The sequence below is a fragment of the Budorcas taxicolor genome, chromosome 2, assembly GCF_023091745.1.
Source record: "Budorcas taxicolor isolate Tak-1 chromosome 2, Takin1.1, whole genome shotgun sequence".
Taxonomy (NCBI): domain Eukaryota; kingdom Metazoa; phylum Chordata; class Mammalia; order Artiodactyla; family Bovidae; genus Budorcas; species Budorcas taxicolor.
In genome coordinates, this window is record NC_068911.1 from 170,681,212 (window position 1) to 170,702,827 (window position 21,616).

Consider the following 21,616-nt stretch of genomic DNA (forward strand, 5'->3'; position numbering starts at 1 on the left):
ATAACTTTTCTTCCAAGGAGTAAGTGTCTTTTAATTTCATGGCTACAGTCACCATCTGCAGTGATTTTGGAGCCCAGAAAAATAAAGTCTGACTCTGTTTCCACTGTTTCCCCATCTATTTCCCATGAATTGATGGGACCGGATGCCATGATCTTCGTTTTCTGAATGTTGAGCTTTAAGTCAACTTTTTCACTCTCCACTTTCACTTTCATCAGGAGGCTTTTTAGTTCCTCTTCACTTTCTGCCATAAGGGTGGTGTCATCTGCATATCTGCTGCCGCTGCTGCTGCTGCTAAGTTGCTTCAGTCGTGTCCGACTCTGTGCGACCCCATAGACGGAAGCCCACCAGGCTCCCCCATCCCTGGGATTCTCCAGGCAAGAACACTGGAGTAGGTTGCTATTTCCTGGGGTTATTGATATTTCTCCGGGCAATCTTGATTCCAGCTTCTGTTTCTTCCAGCCCAGCATTTCTCATGATGTACTTTGCATATAAGTTAAATAAGCAGGGTGACAATATACAGCCTTGACACACTCCTTTCCCAATTTGGAACCAGTCTGTTGTTCCATGTCCAGTTCTAACTGTTGCTTCCTGACCTGCATACAGATTTCTCAAGAGGCAGGTCAGGTGGTCTGGTATTCTCATCTCTCTCAAGGGAGGAGTAAATAAGGCTAGAAGGAACTTAGTAATGACGAAGCGGGATGACTGGGAATGACATATGGGACAGTAGATCAGAAAATGCTTTACTCTGAACCCAGACTATTCTTCGGGGGCAAGGGGGCTGTTAAGGAGGAATTGCACGCAGCTCAAGCTGGGGGAGAGGAACACAGTGTGAAGTTCATGGACCTGGAGGAAGGAGAGAAGCTAAACTAAACTTTAGTTAACAAGCATTTTGTTTTTATTGATCTGTGGGGAAATGCAGTTCATCTAAGCATTTATGAGGCAAAGAATTGAAATTTGTTAGTCTGTATCCAGCCTTGCCATAGGTAAACAAGAAGGCACTCGAGAGTTTTATTTAAGTCGTAAAAGGAAGGTTGTCTCTTTGCAGTAAGTTGGTTCCAGAACACAAAAGGGTGGAGGGGGTTTCTTAACTTTCACTGTTTTCCAGGATCACAGGGCTTGAGCAAGGTTCAACATTGTCACTACATCTCCTGATAAACACACGCAAGAATTTCTTTAAAATGTATAACTAGAGGACTTCCCTGGTGGTACAGGGCATATGAATCTGCCTGCCAAAGCAGGGGACAGAGGTTTAATTCCTGGCCTGGGAAGATTCCACATGCTTCAGAGCAGCTGGGCCCAGGCAACTCAACTACTGAAGCCCACGCACCTAGAGCCTGTGCTCCACAAACAAAGCCACTGTGATGAGAAGCCCGCACACCACAACCAGAGAAAGACTGCACATGGCAGTGATGACCCAGGGCAACCAAATGAATGAATAATTTTTAAAAAACAAAACATATAACTAGCAGTGGAATTTCTGAGTCAAAAGATATGTGGAATTCCACTTTTACAGAGTAATGGCAAACTGTTTTCCAAAGCAGTGGTACCAGTTTACACTTCTAACAGCGTAAGGAAGCTCCAGTTGCTCTACATCTTCAGGATTTAAGAGAGGATTTGAGGATTTTAAAATGTTTGCCAATCTGCTGGCTATGAAGTGGGTCTCATTACATTTCCTTGATGAAATGAAATTGAGTGTCTTTCATTATTAATTAGATGTTTCTCTTCTGTGAAAGGTCTCCCGCCCACTTTTCAACTGGATTGCCTTTAGTTGCTTCAGTCGTGTCTGACTCTGTGCGACCCGATGGACTGCAGCCCGCCAGGCTTCTCTGGCGATGGGATGGATTCTCCAGGCAAGAGTACTGCAGTGGGTTGCCATGACCTCCTCCAGGTGATCTTCCCGACCCAGGGATAGAACCTAGGTCTCCTGCATTGCAGGCAGATTCTTTACCATCTGAATCACCAGGGGAGCCCAATACTGAAGTGGGTAGCCATTCCCTTCTCCCAGGGATCTTCCCAACCCAGGGATCAAACCCAGGTCTCCCTGGGAAGGATTATTTCTTAATCCTTTCCAATAGCAGCGAGGCCTCCAACAACCAACCAGCTTTCCCTAAGCATCTACTATGTGAAAGATGTACAAAGATGAATAATGAAAATAAGAACAGAAAGGCCTCTCATATTCGCAGCTCCCCATTATCATGAAAATGACAGGGAACTGAGCCACCAGGGAAGCCCCAGATTCTCTTTTTCTAAGTGCTTTTTCCAAATCATTTTCTAAATGTGGGAGTTCACCAATACATTTTGGAAGAATGAATGGATTAACGAGGGAAAACACTCTAAACTGATAATTACAATTAGGTTGGGGAAATCTTAAACACTGTCCCTCCCTCAGACTTCTGATTTGATCCTCACTAATACGTGAACCATGAACTTCCTGATGTTCAAGCTGGTTTTAGAAAAGGCAGAGGAACCAGAGATCAAATTGCCAACATCTGCTGGATCATGGAAAAAGCAAGAGAGTTCCAGAAAAACATCTATTTCTGCTTTATTGACTATGCCAAAGCCTTTGACTGTGTGGATCACAATAAACTGTGGAAAATTCTTCAAGAGATGGGAATACCAGACCACCTGACCTGCCTCTTGAAAAACCTGTATGCAGGTCAGGGGGCAACAGTTAGAACTGGACATGGAACAACAGACTGGTTCCAAATAGGAAAAGGAGTACGTCAAGGCTGTATACTGTCACCCTGCTTATTTAACTTATATGCAGAGTACATCATGAGAAACGCTGGGCTGGAAGAAACACAAGCTGGAATCAAGACTGCCGGGAGAAATATCAATAACCTCAGATATGCAGATGACACCACCCTTATGGCAGAAAGTGAAGAGGAACTAAAAAGCCTCTTGATGAAGGTGAAAGTAGAGAGTGAAAAACTTAGCTTAAGGCTCAACATTCAGAAAACGAAGATCATGGCATCCGGTCCCATCACTTCATGGGAAATGGATGGGGAAACAGTGGAAACAGAGTCAGACTTTATTTTTCTGGGCTCCAAAATCACTGCAGATGGTGACTGCAGCCATGAAATTAAAAGACGCTTACTCCTTGGAAGAAAAGTTATGACCAACCTGATAGCATATTCAAAAACAGAGACATTACTTTGCCGACTAAGGTCCGTCTAGTCAAGGCTATGGTTTTTCCAGTAGTCATGTATGGATGTGACAGTTGGGCTGTGAAGAAGGCTGCGCGCCGAAGAACTGATGCTTTTGAATTGTGGTGTTGGAGAAGACCCAAGAGTCCCTTGGATTGCAAGGAGATCCAACCAGTCCATTCTGAAGATCAGCCCTGGGATTTCTTTGGAAGGAATGATGCTAAAGCTGAAACTCCAGTAGTTTGGCCACCTCATGCGAAGAGTTGACTCATTGGAAAAGATTTTGATGCTGGGAGGGATTGGGGGCGTGAATCTGAGTGAACTCCGGGAGCTGGTGATGGACAGGGAGGCCTGGCGTGCTGCGATTCATGGGGTCGCAAAGAGTCGGACACGACTGAGCGACTGAACTGAACTGACTGACATGCACTGGAGAAGGAAATGGCAACCCACTCCAGTGTTCTTGCCTGGAGAATCCCAGGGACGGGGGAGCCTGGTGGGCTGCCACCCATGGGGTCGCACAGAGTCGGACACGACTGAAGTGCCTTAGCAGCGGCAAAAGGAACGCTGTAACACCACTTCTCGGGAGACTTTTTTCATCACCACTTGCCTGTCTGTGGGAAAAGCACAGAACGACTTCGTTCGAACGATCCCAGCTCTGGGTTCCATAGCCACAACCCCGGCTGACTCATCACCGGATACGCAATATAGCTACGTCTCAGCGCCAGCTCGCGACGTTCTCGCGAGAGTTGGTTCCAGCCGATCATGTGACAGCCAAGATGGCGGTGTCCAGTGAGGCAGAAGAGGAGGCGGTAGTTTATTTAGTCGTGAGCGGTATACCCTCGGAGTTGCGGTCAGCCCAGCTTCGGAGCTACTTTAGCCAGTTCCGGGAACAGCGCGACTGTGGCTTCCTCTGTTTCCATTACCGGCATCGGCCTGAGCGGGCCCCTCCCCAGGCTGCTCCCGACTCTACCCCAACTCCTATCCGCCACGGTCTTGCCCAGACTTCACTCAACGATGCCGGTGCTCTCTCAACTCAGGACTCTAACCCCACCCGGACCCGCACCTGCTGCTGTGTTGTCTCTGTACGGGGGGCCGCTCAAGCCCAGAGGTTTCTCCGCATGTACTCGGGCCGCCGGTGGCTGGATTCTCAGGGGACTTGGTTACCTGGTCGTTGTTTCATCCGCAGACTTCGGTTACCTACTGAGGCATCAGGTACCCGTGGGAAAGAGACTAGACTTGGCGTACAGGCACTGGAACAGAGGCACCTTTCCTGAGGAGTGATGAGGATAAGTTAGGTCCCTCGTTAGGGCTCTTCAAGAGTTTAGACAATTTGTGGACAAAGTTTCAGGCTTAGTTTGCACGGTAGAAAAACTTGGGGAGAGGGGGGAAACAGAGGCCTATTCAGATGATCTTTCCAATTTGTTAAGTCTATTCCTAGATCCTTTCGATTTTGCACTGACATAGAGGGGTGAAAAGGAAGTCAAGTATTGTTTTTCTTGCCCCTTCTCTTTTGTCCCCCGCCCAGTCCTCTCTTGGCAAGACGTAGTTGTTGCTCAGTCTCCAACTCTTTGCAGTCCGATGGATTGCAGCATGCCAGGCTCCTCTGGCAAGATGCAAATGAAGAGACAAGGTTTTTTATTTGGACTGTTCCCATTTTCTTGGGAAATCACTTTGATATGGAAACAGGAACCACAATGCAGGGCCCTCAAATGTATTCATTCAACAAATCTAGCCTGTAGTGATAGACTGAGTGTGACTCTAGCTGGTATGTAGAAAACAGTCGGACACAGTCTGTGCTTCAAATTCAAAAAGGAACACAGATTTATAATTGTACAGAGATGCCATTCTAATTGTTAACATTTACTGATCGCTTCCTTATTAGGCACTGTTCTAAGCCTTTCATTTTCTTATTGACACCTGACAACTATCCTATAAGGCAGGAGCTGTTGTCACCTGTTTTGTAAGTGAGGAAACTGAAGGATGCAAAAGTTATGTTACAAGATGACAGTCACAATATTAATCAGACATTTTGCTCCAGAGCCTATGCTCTTTATCTCCCTCTGCTGTGAGATGACAGAGGAGAAACCGATTTCCTAGAAGGATTAGGAAATGTGGCTTTTCATCTGGATCTTGAAATGTAAACAGGAGTCTGTGGGAAAGAATGGTATTCAAAGTAAATGGTATTTACAAAGATACAGAGATGTGAAAGTCCAAAAACTTTCAGGGCATGTTAAATTGTTTGATGTGATTGGAACACATGATATGAGGGTGTGCATGGGGTGAGGGTTAGTGGCAATTGAGAATCAAAAGGTCATCAGGAACCAGATCTGAAAGAAACCTGTGAGCTTACCGAGGTCATGAGAAATGGCATAAAATTACTAGGTGGTTCTGGTCAGGAAACAGGAAGGGACTCTGGAAAAGTTTGAAAGGGAGAAACAGTATTAGCGAAAGGATTTAAACCTTGTCCAATTTCTGACTCACGTGTGGCTGGAGACTTTCAGGTTTCAAGTGCCATTCTTCTCCCTGCTTTCCAAGGTTTGGGCTCCTTTCCCTTCAAGACCCGGAAGGAACTGCAGAGTCACAAAGCTAAGAGTGAAGCCTTCACACTGGCTGACCTGAGGCAGCTGCCAGAGCTGAATCCACCGGTGCTGATGCCCAATGGGAATGTTGGCACTCCCCTGCGGGTCTTTTTAGAATTAATCCGGGCCTGCCGCCTACCCCCTCGGATCATCACCCAGCTTCAGCTCCAGTTCCCCAAGACAGGTTCCTCTCGGCGCTATGGCAATGTGCCCTTCACTTATGAGAACTCAGAGACTGTGGAGCAAGAAGAGTTTGTGTACACAGCCGAGGGTGAGGAAATACCCCAGGGAAGCTGCTTGGCAGACATACCATCCAACTCCCGTGAAGAGCCAGAGGAAGAGGAAGAAGAGACACACTCAGATGACGTGAGTACGGAGAGCCACCTTGTCCTTGCTGGCAGCTTAGAGAGGCAAACGCGTGGCTAGTGCCAGTCTTCAATTGTGTATTCCGAGAGTTCTAAACCTGGGTCCTCAGGAGGCTTCTAAAGACTTTGAACTCCCTGACATTGAATATAAAACTGCATTTGCTTGTGCAGGTATATGTTTCTTTGGGAAAAGGGACCAGAGCTTTTATCCAAAGATTCTCAAAGGTGTCTTCTTTTCATTGCTTCAGAAGAAATGTGAGGAGGGTCTCTTTCATTGATGAAATCTACTAAGAGATACGATCATCTAGGGAAGTAGAGGCAGAGCTCAGATGTGAACCCAGTCCCCTTCCCTCCTTGGCTAACCTCTGTGTGCTTTCATCACGTTGTTGAGAGGTCACCTCTGTTTTCTGACCTTGAATCTGGATTGAACGCTAGCCTCCAATCTAACCTCATCAGTGAAAGAGATATTTCTTCTACCTCTTTCTCCAAACTTCGTCGTTCACCCCTTGAATCAGGAGATTTTGTTATTTATTGAAGTGAAGTGAAGTCACTCAGTCGTGTCCGACTCTTTGCAACCCCGTGGACTGTAGCCCACCAGGCTCCTCTGTCCATGGGATTCTCCAGGCAAGAATACTGGAGTGGGTTGCCATTTATTGGGAAACTTGTGTTTTAATGCGTACCTTGTGTAAAAAGCAATTGATCTATGTCTTCAAAGCTCCCCACTCGGAGTTACTAACACATCTGGACCACATCCTTAGTGTGGTACTATTATGCCTTTTCTCTAGCACCTTCTCTGCAGCAGTGATTCCTGAGACCTGGAATTTAAGTGGGGCAGGAGGCCCCCAGGATTTTAAGCCAGGAGTCATTCTATCATTCCACAAGTCCAGTCAAGCAGCTGTAAACACGGGCTAGCACAGGATTCTAGAGACCCTCTAAGGCTCATTTCCTTCCCTCAAAGAGCCTTCAGTCTCCCTGAAGAGGAAGAACAAGTATCTGCAAAGGGTACATGGTATAGAATGGGTTTGCAGGCTGGTGCTGCCCCTCTCTTGGTGTACCATCTTGGGCAAATTACTTTGCTTCACTAAATCGAAGTTTCCTTATCTGTAGAATGGGAATAATGGTACTTATTCAGAGTTGTTGGGGTGATTAAAGGAGCTAAGGTATGTGAAGGGCCTGACACAGTAGACAGTAGGTATTAGTTCTTGTCCCTTCTTCCTTTGTGACATAATGTAGAAAGGCATAAACAGTGTATATTGATTAACACTGAGAAGTTCACAGACCAGTGAGAGTGCTGTGGGCCTCAGTGTGCAGGACTTCATGTGAGCTCTAGCACTTGAGGAATGAGGAGGATTTAACCAAGTGTAGAAGAGGCGGTGGTGGGAGAGCAGGGCAGAGAGGCCGGGAGAGCGACGTGACCAAAAGTGCAACGATAAGAGTCAGGCTTGGGACTTCCTGGAGGTCCAATGGTTACGATTGGACGCCCGGGAAGTGCTTCCAGTGCAGGGGACACAGGTTCAGTCCCTGGTCAGGGAACTAAGATCCCCACCTGCTGTGTGGTGCAACTTTAAAAGAAAAAAAAGACTAGTAGGGGAAGTGGCCAAGTATGTTGAGAAACACTCAGGGCGTGGAGAGATGGCAGGTCAGGCCTCAGGGGCCAAAAACCTGCTGCTTCTCTGAGAAATTGGGAGGAATAGAGCTGAGGTCCCATCTCTAGGACCTCCTGTGCAGCGAGCTGCCTACTTGTGGGCCTCAGGTCAGGAAGCTGGACAGGCAGGTCTCCTCTCTCCACCTTCTCCCAGGATGATGACCGGGGTGAGGAGTGGGAGCGGCACGAGGCACTGCATGAGGACGTGACGGGGCAGGAGCGGACCTCTGAGCGGCTCTTTGAGGAGGAGATCGAGCTCAAGTGGGAGAAGGGCGGCTCCGGCCTGGTGTTTTATACCGACGCCCAGTTCTGGCAGGAGGAGGAAGGAGGTAATGCTAGCACCAGGCAAGGGCAGGGGTGGTCCCTGCTGCATTCGCTCAGGGTGCTCTGCTCCACGCGGTGGGTTCCCTGGCGGTGAGCCCGACTAGTGGGCTAGGAAAGAGGCTTACATTGTTGTATTTGAGAGACCAGCCATCCTTTCTAGGGGTGGTGGGTCAGGGGAGTGGAGAGAAAATGCCCTCTTCCCAATTCTGAGTGACCCTCCCAGAGGAGAGATTTGAATATACACTCCAAGTTCTAGAATGTATGTCTGAGTCTAGATTTAACTCTTGATAGAACTGAGAGTCCTTGGTTCACTCTGCTTGATGTTTTTCTCTCTGCAGACTTTGATGAACAGACAGCTGATGACTGGGATGTGGACATGAGCGTGTACTACGACGCAGGTACTGGGCCTGGGCTTGCAGTACTCGGAGATGGAATGGTGCCCTGGCCATGCAGTGACACTTTACCAGACCTGCTTAGCAGAGTCTGAGACAGGGCACGAGTCTCTTAAAAGATCATTAGTTGAGTGCATTAAGTGCTGGTTGTGGGCAGTGTCTTTTTTCCTTTCTGTGTGGAGGAAGGACATGTGGGCACAGCCCTCAGGGAGGTCTGATTCTGATGGACAGGCCCGAGTAGAGTGGGAGGATCAGGAGTTCAGGCTCTGGTTAAGAATTTAGATTCTGGAGTCAAGAATCACCTAGGGTTGAGACCTCCCAGGTGTCAAGTGGTTAAAACTCCCAAGTTTCCAGTGCAGAGGGCTTGGGTTCCATACCTGGTTGAAGAACTAAGATCCCACATGCTGTGCGATGTGGCCAAAAAAAAAAAAAAAAAGACCTAGGGTGATTTACAGAGTGGGAGGTGAAGACCTGGGTCCTAATTCCATCTCTCATTTTTTGGCTCTGTGACTTTTATGCACCACAGTTTTTCCTCATCTGTAAAATGGCACAGCCATGGTTCTTACTCTTGGCGAGCTCCCAGTCTAATGAGAGAAATACAGTAATGACACGCTATAAAGATGAATATGTAAATCTTGTGAGGAGGGCCTAGAAACCTGATTTTCCCTACTTCTGCTGAGAGAGACCCTTCCACAAACTGGGCTCTGCTTCCTCAGATAGTGGAGACAAAGACGCCCGAGACTCTGTCCAAATGCGTCTGGAACGGAGGCTCCGTGATGGCCAGGAGGCCGGCTCTGTGATCAGACACCAGGTGGGCACCTTTGAGCGCCATACCAAGGTGAGCATTGTGCCCAGCCCACTGACCCCTTTCTTTCCTTTCTTTACCCCCATTCCCTCCCCTGCCCCGACAGGAGCCCCATGTCTTGAGTCTTCTCTCTTTCCTCTGCAGGGCATTGGGCGGAAGGTGCTGGAACGGCAGGGCTGGGCTGAGGGCCAGGGCCTGGGCAGCCGGTGCTCAGGTGTTCCTGACGCCCTGGATAATGATGGCCAGCACCCCAGATGCAAGCGTGGACTGGGGTGAGCATGGCTGAGGGACTTCCCTGGGAGGCTAAGTGAGCCTTTCAGCTGTACCCTGGTTCCCCCTTCCCTCTGGTTCTGGGTTGAGTGCTAGAGACCCCCCAGGGATTGAACTTTAAAGCAGAATTAGAAGGAAAAAGTAGATCTGGCACTAGTCTTTTCAAGACTGGGTCCTCAAGCTTGATTAAGGATGATTAATCTCCTGAGGGAGTCATTCCCTCAAGTCTGAGGAATTTGCACTTGATGATTACTCTTAGGGAGTGACTGTAAGTCACAAAGTGGTAACAGTTGTTCTGAATTTTGTGTACTATTTAAAATGAAAGCAGTATGTGAGGCCCCTGGTTGCTGGCACCATCAACAGATAAGATGAGGGGGCAGGAGATTTCAATGCTCTGTCTTTGGGACAAACCAGATATTTTTGGTGATGGACAGTGAAGCCTGGCATGCTGCAGCCCATGGGGCACAGAGTAGGACACAACTGAGCAACTGAGCTGAAAATACATAGTAGCTATTACCCTGTTCTTTCCCAGCCCCTTTACTGGGGTAAGAGAGCAGCCCTCTCACTGAAAGCCCTTTTCTTTGTTTCAGGTACCATGGAGAGAAGCTCCAGCCATTTGGGCAACCGAAGAGGCCCCGTGGAACTGGCTTGGGGCTCATCTCCACCATCTATGATGAGCCCCTACCCCAGGACCAAGGAGAGTCGCTGCTCCGCCGCCAGCCACCCACCAGCATGAAGTTTCGCACGGACATGGCTTTTGTGAGGAGTTCCAGCTGTGCCTTGAACAGCCTCTCAGAGCCTGAGTGGCAGGTTCAAGGACTCCGCCTTAATCAGGATCACTCATAACTGCACAGTGGCAGCCTGTGCCCAGCCTTATCTTCCACTGAAGGCAGAGAGAACTCTGGGAGCAGCAGTCTGCACGGTTGTTCAGAATGCTTTGTTCAGAACTTGCCTTCTGGTTGTCTACCTCAGGGACATTTTTACAAAAAGCCCCCGTTATATACTTCCCTTTAATGAAAGGAATTAATGACTCCTCCTCCTTGGTCTTCTAACTCTAGTCCCTATTTTTTGGGCTTGCTTCTGTTGCCTCCCCCAGCCCCTTGAAAAGCTGGACTGAGTGAGGTTATCAGCAAAACCTTCCTGGGAGGAGGTTACCATGAAGCCCAGAAAGAGGTGGGTTAAGGACACGGAAGAGGAGAGGGCTCGTGCTCCTAAGAGACAGTCTTGGGGCGGGCTCCAGTGTCTACCCTTCACTGGCTGGGACGGGGCAGCGGACAACCTGCCGCAGATGTGCCGGGTCTGTGACCTAACGGGAGAATTAAAAAGTTAACTACCGAATTTCTCTTTCTCTTCGGATTTGGGCCAGGAGTAAGGTGGGGAAACCCCCGGAAAGGTCCCTGCAGGGCCACCAAGTCGGCCCCACGCCCTAGCGTCACCGCTTGGGGCGCCACAGCTCGCGGCGCCAAGCTGTGTCGTCATCGTGAGGGCGGGACTTCCTCTCCGGGCCGGGCTTTCCCGACGCCATCCGGAAGTCGGATGCAGGTCCCGTCGGTACCTGGCCTTCTGATCTCACAGCGCGCGGGTTCCGTCCTCTTCCTCAGGCGAGCCCCGGGCATCGCGGCCAGCCCGGGGCGAAGCGCACGTTGAGGGATCCCGTCGTTGCCCTCAGAGCTCGTCTCCAGTGTGGCTCCCGCCTCCCTCCCCTGCCGCGCTCAGCTGCTCCGCACGGAGCCGTGTGCCGGCCGCCCATGGCGGGAGCCGCTCCGACCACAGCGTTTGGGCAGGCGGTGATCGGCCCGCCGGGCTCGGGGAAGACCACATACTGCCTGGGCATGAGCGAGTTCCTGCGTGCGCTGGGCCGGCGCGTGGCGGTGGTGAACCTGGACCCAGCCAACGAGGGGCTGCCGTACGAGTGCGCCGTGGACGTGGGCGAGCTGGTGGGGCTGGGCGACGTGATGGACGCGCTGCAGCTGGGCCCCAACGGCGGCCTGCTCTACTGCATGGAGTACCTGGAGGCCAACCTGGACTGGCTGCGTGCCAAGCTCGACCCTCTGCGTGGCCACTACTTCCTTTTCGACTGCCCTGGCCAAGTGGAACTCTGCACGCACCACGGAGCCTTGCGCAGCATCTTCTCCCAGATGACGCAGTGGGACCTTAGGGTGCGTCTGGGGTCTGGCGGGCCTATTTTGCAGATGGAAGAACTGAGACAGGGAGGAGGACAGATGCCACGCCTCCATGTCCCTCAGTGAGGTAGGGGGCCCAGACGCTTTGAAGTAAAACAGGTGTGAGTTCGAATTCTGGCTTTGCCACCGACTCCACTTTGCCACTGGACCACAATGTCGTCCTGGGCAAGTCAGTTTAATCTTTCTGAACCTGTTCTCTCATCTGTAAAATGGATGTGTCACTACCCAATTTGGGATTATTGGGAGTTTGAAGGGGTTAAGTGAAAAGTGGCGTGATGATTGTTGTTGTGACTTGGTAGGCAAAAGAAAGTGAAACAGTGGAGTCAGATGCAGTGCCCACTGGGAGGCTCAGTGCAAGGCATCTTGTAGGAAAAAGTGTTTCACCTCTCCTGGAATAAGGGTTAGCAGTGGCTGTTAGAATGAAACAGAAGGAGGAAGAGACTAATGGGAAGACTTGCCCTTTGCCCTCAGAAGTCCCCAATCTGATGGGAGGGACAGAGCCCCTAATGTTCCCTGCCTCCCCCGGCCACTCTCACGCCTTTCCCTTCCTCCCTTCCCAGCTGACTGCTGTTCACCTGGTGGATTCTCACTATTGCACAGACCCTGCCAAGTTCATTTCGGTGCTGTGTACTTCCCTGGCCACCATGCTGCATGTGGAGCTGCCCCACGTCAACCTCCTCTCCAAGATGGACCTCATCGAGCACTATGGGAAGCTGGGTAAGCGATCCCGTTCTGGCAGCCCAGGGCAACAGCTAGGCTGGAGTGATGCAGAGATCTCTGCTGAAGGAAGCCGCTTCCAGGGACCCCGTATGGCCTGGTGATAGTAGCCACAGGCAGATCTGACCCCTGCCCATTTATTTTGTGCCCCTCCGTGCCAGATACTATTCTGGGTTTGGGGGACAAGAGAGCTACAGATGGTGATATGTATTATGAAGGAATTAGAAGAAAATGATGGATAATGAGTGAATGAGAAGGAGGGTGTAAACTGCCATTTGAGCTGAGTAGTAAAAAAAAAAAGCCAGTCAAGGCAGAAGTGTCCTAAACAGGGGATCCAGTAACGGTAAAGGCCCTTAGGGAAAGAGCTTTTTGTGTTCAAGGGAAAAGGGGTGGGGAGTGGGGGAGCCCAGTTGTAGCTCAGAGAGTGATAGGACGAAGCAAGGTCAGAGGGGTGGCCAGGGGCTAAAAAGGAAAGCCATTGATGAATAGGAAGCAGGAGAAACCATGAACTGAAAAGGCCCTTTTGGCTGCTTTGTGAATTGAAAGAGGCAAGAATGAAAACAGATCCTATAGGAGGTTTTTGCAGCAACCCAGGCGGTGGTTAGTGGGAATGAAGAGAAGGAGATAGATACAAAACTTAACTCAGGAAATAGGATTTGCTGGTGGATTGGACATAGAAGAATTAAGAATGGCTCTCACATTTCTGACTGAACCAGTGGACGGATAAAGGTGGGAACAACAAAAGGAGAAGCAGGCTGGCACGAGGCAGGGGTGTTGCCTACGGTTCTAACAGCCAGCGTTTTTCTCCTGCAAAATTAGTGCTCTGCTGACTGCAGCATCAGTCTCTAAATACCATTTTCAGCCACAAAGGAATGGAGAGAAGAACAGCTGAAAGGAGGTTGTGGGGAGAGTGAAGTTTTGGGGCCTTGTCCAGGGAGGGTGACTGGCTGCCAGTTGGGACACGGAAGGATGTCAGCACCTTGGAGGGGCCACCTCAGCCCAGAGTCTTGGTCCATCTCTTGGCAAGCCCAGACACCCCATTTTATCTGTGTACAGATTTATGTCCTTCCAAGCCTCTCTCCCCACTTCACAGCCTTCATTCCAGATGGCCACACGTTTGTCCTCTGCATTTCTAGCTTTGAGTCTTGCCAGTCTTCCTCACAAGAGGTTGAGGTACACACCAGATCAGGCAGTTGAGACCCAGAGAAGTTACATGAATAGCCCAAGGTCAGTCACTCAGCTAGCATGTTAGCTGAGAGGAAACCTAAGTGCCAGTGTACCTGGCTGCAGTTTCTCCATTCTCAGTGAGAAACATACCTGTCAGGCAATCCAAGAAGTTTGTTGGAATGCCCACATGTTCTTCCTTACAGGCACAGGGGTGTCAGTTTCTAATCAGGGCTGGTAAGAATACAGAAAGCAGAGCTCAGGGTGTGAGTCAGTTGGTCCCGACAGCCAGATTCCCTCAACTGACTTTAGGACAGATCTGCTGAGTTCCCAGCTGCCTGAGTCTTCCAGGCAGAAATGGATAATACGGGAAGGCCCACTTTCCTTCTCTTAAGAGGAAGTTTGTATTCATAGAACTGAGTTCAGGGACCTCTGAGTCATCTATTCTGATCTTCTCATTTTATGCTAAGAAGGAAGTGGCCCAGAAAGGGAAAGTCATTTTCCCAAGAGGCCAGCTTGCTAGATAGATGACTTAGAGTGTGTGTGCCTGGTCCTGGGGGCACTGCCTGGCTGTGAGCCTTGTGAGGCAGGGACCAGGCAGTGTTATTGGTACATGTTCAGTCTTATTACCGTTGATCAGGCACTTCTCTGAACCAGGCACTGAGGTTTACGGCAGTTAATCCTCACAGTAGCCTCATGAGGTGGGTAACTGCCCACGGAGCTAGTAAATGGCAGTGCCAACAAGTGAAATCAGTTGTTTTCTTCTTAGTAAGTTCATTTCACTGCCTCAACAAATATTTGTTGAATGAATGAATGAACGAGTGAGTGAATGAAGGTAAAGAAGAAAGAAAAAAAGACATTCCCTGTTCTCAGGTCTTTGGCCTGATGCCAGCTGCTCCTAATACCAGTTTCTCTTCTCTTTCTTCTTTTTTAATTGAAATACGATGGACTTACAATGTTTTGTTAACAAAGTGATTCAGTTATACATATATATATATTCTTTTTTGTATTCTTTTCCATTGTGGTTTATCTTTATCACAGGATATTGAATAGAGTTCCCTGTGCTAACCAATTTCTCTTCTTAGCCTTCAACCTGGACTACTACACAGAGGTCCTGGACCTCTCCTACCTGCTGGACCATCTTGCTTCGGATCCTTTCTTCCGCCACTACCGGCAGCTCAACGAGAAACTGGTGCAGCTCATTGAAGACTACAGCCTAGTCTCCTTCATCCCTCTCAATATCCAGGTACAAGCATACTTTTTTCTTTTTTCTTCTTTCTCTCTCTCTTTTTTTTTTTGGACATGCTGCGCAGCTTGTGGAATCCCCAACCAGGGACTGAACCTGGGCCTTGGACAGTGAAAGCTCAGAGTGCTAACTGCTGGACAGACAGAGAAGTCCCTAAGGACATCTCAGTTTTTTTGCACTTCGCTTTACTGTACTTCACAGCTACTGCTTTTTTCTTTTTTTAACGAATTGCAGGTGGCAACCTTGCATTCAAATTGCAGGTGGCAACCCTGCATTCAACAAGTGTATGTTCCAACAGCATTTGCTCACTTTATGTCTCTATGTCACACTTTGATGATTCTCACAATATTTTAAGTTTTTTCATTATTATTATTATATTTGTTATGATGATCTGTCATCAGTGATCTTTAATGTTACTCTCTACAGTCCTTTGGGGCACCATCAACTACACCCATATAAGACAGTGAACTTAATCCACAGATGGCGTGTGGATTTTGACACGTATTTTGACAGCTTCGCTAACTGGCTGTTCACTCATCTCGCTCCCTCTCCTTGGCCCGCCTTATTCCCTGAAACACAGCAATGTGGAAATTAGGCCAGTTAATAACCCTACACTGGCTTCTGTGTTCAAGTGAAAGGAAGAGCTTCATGTCTCTCACTTTAAAAGCTAGAAATACTTAAAATCAGTGAGGAAGCCATGTCAAAAAGCTAAGAAAGGCCGAAAGCTAGGCCTCTGGTGCCAAACGGTTTGCTACGTTGTAAATGCAAAGGAAAAATTCATGAAGGAAATCAGAAGTGCTGCTTCAGTGAGCACAGGAGTGGTAAGAAAGCACAGCGGAAATCTTTCAGCATATCAGAAAGCTGATATGAAGAAGCATATCAGAAAGCTGATATGGAGAAAGTTTTAGAGGTCTGAATAGATCAAACCAGCCATAGCATTTCCTTAAGCCAAAGCCCAATCCAGAGCAAGGCCCTACCTAACTCCTCCTAGTTCTTTGAAGGCTGAGAGGTGAGGAAGCTACAGAAGAAAAGTTTGAAACTTGCAGAGGTTGGTTCCTGAGGTTTAAGGAAGGAAGCCATCCCAGTAACATGAAAGTGTAAGTAAAGCAGCAAGTGCTAAGGAGAAGCTGCAGCAAATTATCCAGAAGATCTCGCTAAGATAATTAATGAAGGTGACGTCACTCAACAGATTCTCAGTGTAGACAAAACAGCCTTATACTGGAAGATGTTATCTAGGACTTTGTAGCCAGAGAGGAGTCAGTGCCTGGCTTCAAGGGACAGGCTCACTCTTGTTAGGGACTAATGCGTCTCATGACTTTAAGTTGAAGCCAGAGCTCATTTACCATTCTGAAAATCCTAGGGCCCTTAAGAATTCTGTTAAATCTACTTTGTCTATGCTTTATAAATGGAACAACAAAGCCTGGATACACAGCACATCTGTATATATGTTTTACTAAATATTTTAAGCCCGCTATTGAGACGAAAAAAAGATACTTTTCATAATATTGCTGCTCATTGACAAGACACCTATTCACCCAGGGGCTGTGATGGAGAAGTTTTCATGCCTGCCAACACAGTATCCATTCTGCAGCCTGTGGATCAAGGAGTCACTTTGACTTTCAAGTCTTAGTACTTAAGAAATACATTTCTGAAGGGTATAGCTGCCATAGATGGTGATTACGCTCATGGTTCTGGGCAAAGTAAATTGAAAATCTTCTGGAAAGGATCCCCATTCTAGATGTCATTAAGAACATCTGTGATTCATGGGAACAGGTCAAAATATCAACATAAACAGGAGTTTGGAAGACGTTGATTCCAGCCCTTGTGGGTGACTCTGAGGGGTTCAAAACTTCTGTGGAGGAAGTAATTGCAGATTGGTAGAAATGGCAAGAGAACTAGAATTCGAAGAGCCTGAAGCTGTGACTGAATTGCTGCAATCTCATGAAAAAACTCGAATGGATGAGCTCCTTCTCAGAGATGAGCAAAGCAAGTGGTTTCTCGAGATGGAAACTACTGGTGAAGATACTGTGAAGGATGAAATGGCAACAAAGGATTTAGAATATCACATGAACTCAGTTGATACAGTAGCAGCAGTGTTTCAGAGGACTGCCTCCAAGTTTGAAAGAAGTTCTCCTTTTATGCTATTAAATGCTGTCAAACAGCACTGCATGCTCCAGGGAAATGGTTCATAAAAAGAAGAGTCCATTGATACTGCACACTTCACCGTTGTCTTATTTTAAGAAACTGCCACAACCATCTCAGCCTTCAGCCACCACCACCCTGATCAGTCAGCAGCCTTCAACATGGAGGCAAGACCCTCAACCGGCCAAAAGATTATGACTCACTGAAGGCTCAGATGGTAGTTAGCATTTTTTAGCAATAAAGCACTTTTTGATTAAGGTATTTTTTTTAGACATAACTGTACATTCAGTAGACTACAGTGTAGCATAAACACGGCTTTGATATGCACTGGGAAACCGAAATATTCGTGTGACTCACTTGATCGTGGGATTTGCTTTATTGGAATACTCTAGAACCCAACCCACAGTATCTCCGAGGTGTGCTTGCACTAGGCACTAGAACGACTCCTCCCTTGGCTATTGGCTCTGAAGTGCCTGGGGCTGCACTTCCAGACCAAGGCTATAGGAAGCTTTGAGGCCTCAAACAGTCGTCTTTGTCCTGGGTTCAGCTATCATTCAGTCTCATTGGTTTTGAGACCAGTGGGAGGCAGGATTCCAGTCAAGAGGGTGGACCAGACTTTGGCCCTATCTGTTCTGTTTTGCTGGGTTCTCTCCATTTATGTTACCTCCTCTGTGTGAAAATGGATGAGTTCAGAAAGTCCCCAGCAAGGGGCTTGACCAAGGCCTGAGACAAGTCTTTCAGGCTTTTTCCAGATGGGCAACTGTCTGTTGACTTTGCAAAATAGTACCCAACCCTTGTGCCTCTCACCTTGTACCCTGCAAAGGGAACCTGGGAGGGAAAGGTGCGTGTTAGATTCCTTTCTGCTGTGGGTGGACTTAAAAGAACTTGTCTCTTCTGTTGAATGCCACACTTTTCTCCTCTACAATGAGGAGGTGAACCCTACAATATTAATCGTACAATTTACAACTTGTTGAAGGCTTTCTGTGTTAGACATTGTGTGTGTGTGTGTGTGCCGAGGGCTGTGTTTTGATCTCTTTCCCATCATGTGATGTAGGGACCATCCTTACCACTTTTATATGGAGGAACAAATAAGTTACATGCATATTTACTGGGTGCCTGCTGTGAGCTAAGTGCTATGCCAGGCATTGGGGATACCTGGGCAAACAACTTCCTGACCTCAAGGGGTGCACAGTCCAGTGGGGGAGTTACTAACTTGTTAATAGTAAGATGGTAGGCTCATAGCTACAGTGGGGATAACCCAGGGGATGGTGAGTGTGCATGGAGGAGCTTATCTGTTCTAATTTGGGTGAGTTGGTAGTCAGGAAAGAAGGGGTGTAGTCGGGCCTCTGGCGACACTGTAGATATATTCCAGGCCAAGGAAGCTGCATGGACTAGAGGCTTCACGAGGCAAGATGGAGGGAGCGTATTTGGAGAATGCAGTTGGTTTGGTACAACCCCAGTTCCACATACCTCTGTTTCTCTCCTCCCTGCTCAGGACAAGGAGAGTATCCAACGGGTGCTGCAGGCTGTGGATAAAGCCAACGGCTACTGCTTTGGGGTCCAGGAGCAGCGGAGCCTGGAGGCCATGATGTCTGCCGCCATGGGAGCTGACTTCCACTTCTCCTCGTATCCTTCCTCACTAGCCTCCACCATGGCCAAGAGCAGGAGGCCGGGGCTGAGGAGTGGCCACGTCTGCCCTTACAGATGACTGGATTCCTTTTGACCAGTGGGCTTCCTGGTGGCTGGTCCCTCGGAAGGCTTCAGGGTTGTTTGTACCTGAGGATAAAGTAGGACACTGATCAGAAGGAGCAACAAATACAGAGGCCCAGCCATGAAAGGCACTGGTCACATGGAAGAGACACAAGGGCTTCAGTTTGCCTGGTGTCTTGAACGTGAAGGAGAAGGGGAGATGCAGTGGTCAAGGGAGGTGGGCAGTGGAGGAGTGTGGACTTCAGGCTGTGGGTGGCCAGTGGGAACCAGCATCCTACCGATGAGCTGAGCGTGATGTGATCAGATGTCCATTTTTGAAAAGCACTGATGGCTCAGAGGTTAAAGCATCTGCCTGCAATGAGGGAGACCTGGGTTCAATCCCTGGGTTGGGAAGATCCCCTGGAGAAGGAAATGGCAACCCACTCCAGTATTCTTGCCTGGAAAATCCCATGGACAGAGGAGCCTGGTAGGCTACAGTCCATGGGGTCGCAAGGAGTTGGACACGACTGAGCAACTTCACTTTCTAAGTACAGAAAGTGCATTTAAGGAATGTGATTGGGAGCAGGAGCGTTTTTAGTCTCCAGGTGAGAACGGAGTGAGAGTAGACAAGTAGTGAGTAGAAAATGGAGTAGAGAGTAGTGAGAATAGAGAAAAGGGTGTGGCCTGGGAAAAATACGAAGGCGCTAGACGACCAGAGCTGGTGACCAGGTGGCTCTAGGATGGAGGGAGGTGGAGCAGAAGTTAGGCTCCCAGGTGTAGGGGTGGTTGTAGGGCTTCCCTGGTGGCTTGCATGGCAAAGGATGTGCCTGCAGTGCAGGTTTGATCCCTAGATGGGGAAAACCTCCCACTCCTGGAGGGGCATGGCTACCCACTGCAGTATCCTTGCCTGGAGAATTCCATGGACACAGAAGCCTGATGGTCTGTGGTCCATGGGGTCACAGTCAGACACGACAAGCGATTAACGCTTTGACTTTTCAGGGGTGGTTGTGCTCACTGGGGCAAGAAAAGGAAGAGGAGCGAGCAGGTTTTTCAGGTGGGTAGCAGGGATGGGAGCTGAGGGCTGTGCCATGTTTGAGGGGCATGGCTCCAGAGCATGTGCCACAACACAGAGCCAGAAGGTTGGCGCACTCCAGTTCTCTGCTGCTCAGCAGTGTGGGGAGAAGGCACAAAGAGGAGCATGTGGGTCTAGATGCTTCAGGGGACTTCTCAGAGCAGTTGGTCCCCTTGCCTGAAGCTATAATTATGAGGAAGGGAACAGGATGGGAGAAACCTGCCAGACACAGTTGGGAGGCAGGCATCACAGAGATCAGATCCTGCCCAGACCAGTTCCCCATCCTTGCCTGTGCTGTCAGCCTTGACAAGCCCCCCCATCAGCACCCTGGGCCTCCAGGAGAAGTACCTGGTGCCCTCAGAGCAGTCAGTGGAGCAGGAGGCCATGCAGCTGTAGCAGCAAGCTGGGCTCCAGAGGACGAGACACACGACCCAGCGCTGGGGGGAGTGGCGGCTCCCAGTGACCAGCTGGATGGCTCAGCAGCTGCAGATCCAAGAGCAGCCCTCCAGGCCAGAGCTGGAAGACAGGCACGGGGATACTCAGGCCTGCGGAGGACTTCTGGCCTGAAGCCACACGTGCCGCCAAGCAGAGCACCAGTCACACCCTTGTGAGCTCTGGGTGCTGCCGCCGGGCATTCAGCACTGACGCACTCGGGCTGTGATGGAATGTGCTGCAATACAAGAGCTGATTTTCTACTTCTTGTGGCTTCCAAACTTTCCTTCCGCCACCCTGGCCAAGGGAGGTGGGAACGTGGGAAGGCTGCCTTTCCTCAGAAGAGGAACTCCAGAACAGGGTCACCCCCAAGCCCAGGATCATGCTGGAGGGGTGACTCAGCCTCCAGTTGTGCTCCTTTGTTCATCTTCAGCGCTAACAGTGAACTCAAGCCTGAGCTTTCACAAGCACCACTTCCTAGCAGATCTTGCATTGTTTTATTTTATTGTTTATTTCAGTTTTATTCTTTTGAGGGGCAAGTGTTAGTTTTCCGTTTATAGTAATGATTAAAGTTGAATGAAGTTATTTATACAAAATGAGTTGTTGAAAGAAAAATATTAGTATATAATATGGTATCATGAAGGCTGTGACAAAAATTACAATGACTCAGGTTGGAAATACTGGTACTTGCTTCTGGTTGGGTGTTGCAGCTAGTTGGGTTCAATTCCTATTTTCAACCATAGGTGGCGCCCCAGGCTTTCTTTTCTTTCTTTTTTAATTTTCATTTTCTTTCAGTTGTAGCCTGGAGGCAGAAGGGGACAGATGGCAGTTGTGCCAGTAGTCTTATTTGCAGACACTCGGGCCTGTTAACACATGGGATGGGCTTCGCATTTCACAAAGAGCTTCCACACAGACAGTCCTCATATGACTCTCACAGGAACGCCTAGGGATACAGATGAGATGGGGAATAGTGCTAAGCCCCACTTTACATGAGGAAACAGAAAACAGAGGAGTTTGAACCTCGGTCAGCCTGGCTCTCTCACACCTGCTCTGCTGACTTCTTAAATGGTGAATCCTTAGTGGTGAAAAGTCACGGCCCCTTCTCCCACAGGATTTGTAGCCAATCAGGAGAAAGAATTTAGACACCTGTAGAGTATCCCTGAGTCGTAAATCAGGGGGAACTGTTCTGAAGTGGCCTTGAGATGGGGGTGACTGAGCTTTGCTTTCTTAGTTTTGCCATCAGAGCAGAAGGCAGAGGGGAAGGGGCCATAGGAGGCTTTTCGGACTGGAACAGTATGAAAGCAGTCAACCTCGACTCCCACGCCTGGCAGGGTACAGGATAATAAGTGGGTACTGCTTCCCCCGCCTCTTTCATCTGAGGAGTTCAAAGCACCTCACCCCTATTAACACTGTACACAGTAGGTGGGGAGTATCAACAGGGCAAG

At 48.8% G+C, this 21,616-nt stretch overlaps 2 protein-coding genes across 2 annotated transcripts; both read left to right on the plus strand.

Annotated features, from left to right (window-relative positions):
- Nucleotides 1-3,922: 3,922 nt before the first annotated feature.
- GPATCH3 (G-patch domain containing 3) lies at nt 3,923-10,854 on the plus strand. The gene is made up of 7 exons (XM_052664211.1): nt 3,923-4,358; nt 5,682-6,091; nt 7,890-8,064; nt 8,398-8,457; nt 9,168-9,289; nt 9,401-9,528; nt 10,117-10,854. Exons 1-7 carry the CDS (start codon nt 3,923-3,925, stop codon nt 10,370-10,372), a joined length of 1,587 nt encoding a protein of 528 aa, XP_052520171.1. The 3' UTR covers nt 10,373-10,854.
- Nucleotides 10,855-11,100: 246 nt separating this feature from the next.
- GPN2 (GPN-loop GTPase 2) lies at nt 11,101-20,754 on the plus strand. Its single transcript, XM_052661973.1, has 5 exons — nt 11,101-11,685; nt 12,270-12,426; nt 14,676-14,836; nt 18,474-18,604; nt 20,063-20,754. Exons 1-5 carry the CDS (start codon nt 11,275-11,277, stop codon nt 20,133-20,135), a joined length of 933 nt encoding a protein of 310 aa, XP_052517933.1. The 5' UTR covers nt 11,101-11,274; the 3' UTR covers nt 20,136-20,754.
- Nucleotides 20,755-21,616: the final 862 nt, after the last annotated feature.